The sequence below is a fragment of the Sodiomyces alcalophilus genome, assembly GCF_042370955.1.
Source record: "Sodiomyces alcalophilus JCM 7366 unplaced genomic scaffold ACRALscaffold_7, whole genome shotgun sequence".
Taxonomy (NCBI): Eukaryota; Fungi; Ascomycota; class Sordariomycetes; order Glomerellales; family Plectosphaerellaceae; genus Sodiomyces; species Sodiomyces alcalophilus.
The window spans coordinates 3,489,015-3,494,696 of NW_027263538.1; the positions used below are offsets into that span (position 1 = coordinate 3,489,015).

At 40.4% G+C, this 5,682-nt stretch overlaps 1 protein-coding gene across 1 annotated transcript; it reads left to right on the forward strand.

Moving 5' to 3' along the window:
* Positions 1-408: 408 nt before the first annotated feature.
* Positions 409-4,652, forward strand: ACRALDRAFT_1082729 (uncharacterized protein; the record flags this gene model as incomplete). The annotated part of the gene is made up of 10 exons (XM_071019348.1): positions 409-2,775; positions 2,962-2,978; positions 3,168-3,194; positions 3,310-3,329; positions 3,422-3,431; positions 3,567-3,599; positions 3,896-3,906; positions 4,247-4,255; positions 4,466-4,492; positions 4,622-4,652. The coding sequence occupies exons 1-10, from the start codon at positions 441-443 to the stop codon at positions 4,650-4,652; spliced, it is 2,520 nt and encodes an 839-aa protein (XP_070872860.1). The 5' UTR covers positions 409-440.
* Between the last annotated feature and the right edge of the window lie 1,030 nt (positions 4,653-5,682).

The window sequence follows — 5,682 nt, forward strand, 5'->3', positions numbered from 1 at the left end:
GTTACGCTTAAAGTAGCTATAAACGCTGCGTGGGAGGTAGTTTTAGTGGAGTTATTATCGCTATTAATTGCTTTAATACCAGGTCGACTCTAGCGTGTTAAGGAGCTATAAGGTGAATTAACAGGATACTGAGTTACCCTGGTTTAGTATATCTAAACCCCTGTATTTTATATAGTAAAAACCCTACTCTTAATGTATCTAGTTATATCTTACTCCGCTCGTTATCGTGATATTATTGGTTTCTTCAGGCGCCGCAAGTACACTTTGAACAATTAAACAGGGGTTGGGGTGTATATTTGTGCGTGTAATTGTATCTTGTCGTATAATTACATATCCCGCGCCACTCCAAGGAGGTCTGAGCCCACTGAGATAAGGTTCCCTGATCCTTCACGGCGACCCCCTAAGACTGCCATTTCCTTGGTGGTCGTGTTGTATAAGGTATGAACGGCCCAGGCATGCTCTGGCGTTTATGGTTGCGAAGCCTGTCCGCCTGGCTACTCTTCTCCCTACACCCTAGACCCTCTCAGGGAGTCCCTGCCGTCGTAGACTATAGTACAGCGCCTATGGTCACGGACACTTGCCCGGCTCCAAAACCCAACTACATTTCGCACGACCTCCAGCAGCAATGCCTCAAAAGCAGCCGCCCGTCGATAGACTTGCCAAGCTGGACTACGCTATCTACCCAGTTAGCCGCCTTCTATACAGATACGAATGGCGGAGCTATTCCCATAGAACCAGTTGGAGACGAAGAGTTCAGTACAAGGACGTTCTTGTCATTCGAGGATTGGAAGATTTTGCGGGCTCGTGAAGCCGCCCGGGATACCATGGGCGAACAAGATGGACGCACCTTCCCCGGCACACACTTCTCCTCACACGATAGCGACATCGCGCGACAAGTTGGAGCAGTCTCTGAACAAACCAGCAGCGACACGGTTGTTGCAAATCAAGTGGCCACTAACCAGCGCGACCACGACCAGCAACAGGAACCCAGGCTGTACGATGATGGAAAAGGGCAGTACCATCGCAGCAAAGACGCCGGAAAGACATGCAAGGAAAGATTCTCCTATTCATCGTTCGACGCTGGGGCGACTGTCTTGAAGACCAGCAACGGCGCCAAAAATGCCAAGGCGATCTTGGTGGAGAATAAGGACTCATACATGTTGTTGGAATGTGCGGCCGAGAACAAGTTTGTCATTGTTGAACTTACAGACGACATCCTCGTCGACACTGTGGTGATCGCCAATTTCGAGTTCTTTTCTAGCATGATCAGGCAATTCCGAGTAAGTGTGAGTGATCGGTACCCGGTAAAAATGGACAAATGGAAAAACGTGGGTGTCTTCGAGGCGAAAAATTCCAGAGACATCCAATCGTTTCTTGTGCCCAACCCATTGATTTGGGCAAAATACGTCCGCATCGAGTTCCTCAGTCACTACGGGAATGAGTATTACTGTCCAGTCTCCCTTTTACGGATACATGGCACGAGGATGCTTGAATCTTGGAAAGAAACGGAGGGGGGTTCGGAAGACGACGAAGTTTCTGATGCGAAAGGCGTGCCGAGCGAAGAGACCATACCTAACGGGGCGGACAGTGATGCAATTATCCACGAGGAGGATATGGAACGGCCACAGCCATCCATTACCCGCTCCAACGACGATGCATACGAACTCTTAACACCGGGACACACATCACAGGCCAGCAGGTGCATCTCTTTGGCACATACAGTGTCGACTTGCAGTCCTCTTGAAATGGACATCTTCTTTAATAGCAGTATCTCGGCGGTGTCTACCGCAGAGGCGCAACGAGACCGCAGGGTAACATGCTGCACCCTGGATGAACAAGTGCTAGACAAGCAGGCCCAAAAGCCAACTATTGCCGAGACGCCCCTACCGTTGCCGACTTCCCCGTCTTCGTCGGGGGTCAGTACTACGAGCTTTTCACTTCCTTACTCTACAACGCGACCCTTCCCCGAATCCCGGTCTTGTCTGACGGCACCGTCGTCTGAAAATACAGGAACATCTGGCCCTGGCGGCTCCAGTTGGACGAGTGGATTATTGCCGACAGGTCAGGCAAGCATTCGCTCCAGAAATGGCACCTCGACTTCTTCGCCTTTCCCGTCGCCTACCGTCCAAGAAAGTTTCCACAAAGCTATCAGCAAACGGTTACAGCTCCTTGAGTCGAACGTAACACTGTCTCTAAAGTATCTCGACGAGCAGTCGCGATTTCTCCAGAATTCGCAGTTAACCGCCGAGAAGAGGCAACTGACGAAAGTGGATCTATTGTTAGACCATCTAAACCGCACAGTCCTATCTGAGCTTTCTAACGTGCGATTGCAGTATGACCAGTTGTGGCAGTCCACGGTCATGGCGCTAGAAATCCAGAGAGAACAGTCGGAGAGGGAAGCCGTGGTCCTAAGCACACACCTTAACGTCCTAGCAGACGAGGTTATCTTTCAGAAGCGGATGGCTATCCTACAGGCGGTCCTTCTACTGTCTTGCCTTGCTCTTGTTCTATTTTCGAGGGGCGTTATTACCCCTCCTATGGCGCTGTCGTCTATAACTCCACCCTCGCTAAGAGATCACGACGGGAATTTCGAACGGGCTACACCACCGTACTTTGCACGGAAACCCGGTAGAGAGCGGGATCTCTTACAATCCGAACGTATAGGGCAGTTAGATTACCCTTTAGCAACAGGAAGACAGAAGTCTAGGAGCGAGCCATGCACTCCGACAAGGGACTATTCGGCATTGAGTCAGCGCCAAGAGTACCCTAATAAGGGTAATAGTGCATTATATAAGAGCACGGACATACTATATAAGACCGGCCTGAATATATCGACTATACCTTTTAAATCTTCTGAGTATAGTATAGATTTAGCCTATGTATCTGATTAGGTAAAAGAAATATTGATTATTATAATCCTTATTTATATTACTGATTATATATTTTAACGTATTTAATTAGGATATATCGTTAATATAGTAAGTAGCTACTATATATTTTTAGTTTATCTTTACCCTATATAAGCTATTAAATTTAAAGTAGAGTTATAAGACTTCCGAAAAGTGTTATATATACTAAAAGAGCTTTTTTTTATATATATATAATACTATTTATATATATATATATATATATATATATATATTAAATATTGGTTTATTATTATAAAGGAATACTATTACTTATATTATAAGAAGGTATTTACTTTAATAATATAAAAGAGTATTTAATTTTATATTATAAGGTATATAGGTAGTATAAGAGGTATAGAGACTTAACTTTTATATATATATATATATATAGAGTTCTTAGAATAGTACTAGAATAGCAGAGTAAGAGTATAATAATAATAATAATAATAATAATAATAATAATAAGAATAATAATAATAATAATATATATATAAACTATATCTAATATATAGAGAACTTATTGTTAGTATTATTATTATTATTATTATCCTATTTTAATGCGGGTTTAGATATTATTATAATAATCTTTATATATACTCTAGAAATTCTCTTATTATATAGAATAGGGTAGTTATAGGTTAATTGTACTAAGACTAGGTAGGTATCAGGGGTTTTCGTATAAAGAGTAAGAGACGGTATAAGATAATTAAGAATATAATATAAGAATTAAAATAGGTAAGGTACTTATCCCTTAAAGCGATAAGAATTACTTTAAGCGAATATAGAAACTAGTTTATAAAGGCCTCGGGCTAGTTTGTATAGGCCTTAAACGGTATCTAGTTTAAAGTTTATAGGGGCCTCGAACGGTATATACTCCGTAAAGGCAAACTATATAATATATATAGTATATATTTATAGTATTGGATATATTTATATACGATCCCGATATAAAGTATTTTTTATATTAAATATCTAAAATATACTAGGTATATACTAGGTATATACTATATATTTATACTTAAAATATATTAACGTATCGCGCTTAGTATCTCGTTTCTTATTTTTTATTCCTTTATAGATATACTGTTTTTATATATAAGGCGAACGTTGTTTCACTAGGAATAGCCATGTAATATAAGTAAAAACGATGAAACTAATTAGAAAAGGAACCTAACTCCCTCCTCTATGCCGTGATAGCACCGAGTAGAAGCCGTAGCGCGGGCGCGGGGCCCGATACGATAAAAGGAGTAGTAGCGACTAGCCTATTGCCTAAGAATTCTTTAAGAGATCGCCCCCGCTAATAGCGATAGCTACTCGACTCTTATCGCCCGAATTAGGATAAACCCGTAGGTAACCGAACCGAGACTGACACGGGAGCTTCGCTAGCCCCTAGAACGAAAATCTAATAAGTTAGGGCCTTAATCTAAAGTCTATTAGCTAATAGGAACACGATTAACTAGGTTATAAAGCTAGTAGAGGAACTTATTAAGCTACGCTGCCTTAATAGCTATAATACTATAGCGATACTAATTATATACCTTTATACTATTATATAGAATATTATTATGGAGGAACTCTAAAAGGTAATAAAGCCGACTTAGGCTATAATAGCTATAACGTTGCCTGCTATAGCACCCCCCCCGGGACCTAGCACCCTTAAAGTGATCCTAGCTAAATACTATAAAGAACTAATTATTAAATAATAAGACTAGCCGGACTAAGCACTTTAAGCCTAGTTATTAAAGGAGATTATCTAAGTAATAAATATAGCCGCTAACCCGTGATAATATTATAGCCGTATAAAGACTACCTAATAGCGATATCTATTTAACCTTTATTAAAGGGACGTAATAATAGTTTACTTTTACTAACCTTTAGGTCGAATAAGCCTTTAGCGCCGGAGCTAAAATAACTACTCGAACCTACCTAGTCCTAATAAAAGCTATACGCCGTTTAATCCTAAGCCTATTATCTAAAACTAAGCTTTTATAGACCCTATATATTATTAATCCTAATATAAAAATATACTAAGTAAGAACCTGGCTACCTAGATACGGTATTAATAAGGTAGCGATACTATTGATTAAGGCTATTTTACCGGAAAGCGTAGAGAACCTTATATAGAATAGTCTCCTTTTTAAAAGAGGTAGTTATTTATATAGGCCTTATAACCTAGATATAAGCCTCCTATAATACTTTAACTACTTATAGTTTAGGTATAAAGCTATTTAGTGCTTAGAGGTAAAAGGATAGTGCTGTTATTAGACTAAACCCGAGTCTATCTCCTAGAATAGGTTTAAGAATCACTTAGTATTAGCCTTAAAGGCCGCCTATAAATACACTGCCTCTAATAAGAGCTATAAAGCCTTTAACAATACCTATTAAATTAAAAAATGAAAAGCTATAAAAGCCTAGGAAGTATATAAATACTAAAGAAAAGAATTCGATATTATAAGATAGACCGAAGCGGTATATTTACGACCCTGCCTATATTAGCCCTTACCCTCCTTTACTATATTACCGGCTATCCTTACTCGCCGCGGCCTTAGCTATCCGCTAAAAAGACTCTGCGAGTACCTCCCGGTCTTTAGGCCCCTAGAACCGTTCCTAGTCCCCCGCGGGACTAACCCGGCTCCGATATAAAACACCTAGGGGCTAGTATAACCCGAATTAACCCCGAACCCCTTTTCTTTTAACTAATAAAACTCCGTATCTTAATATAGAATATAAAAGCTAAATAGGCCTAAGCGGAACTCCTATATTAACCCGTACT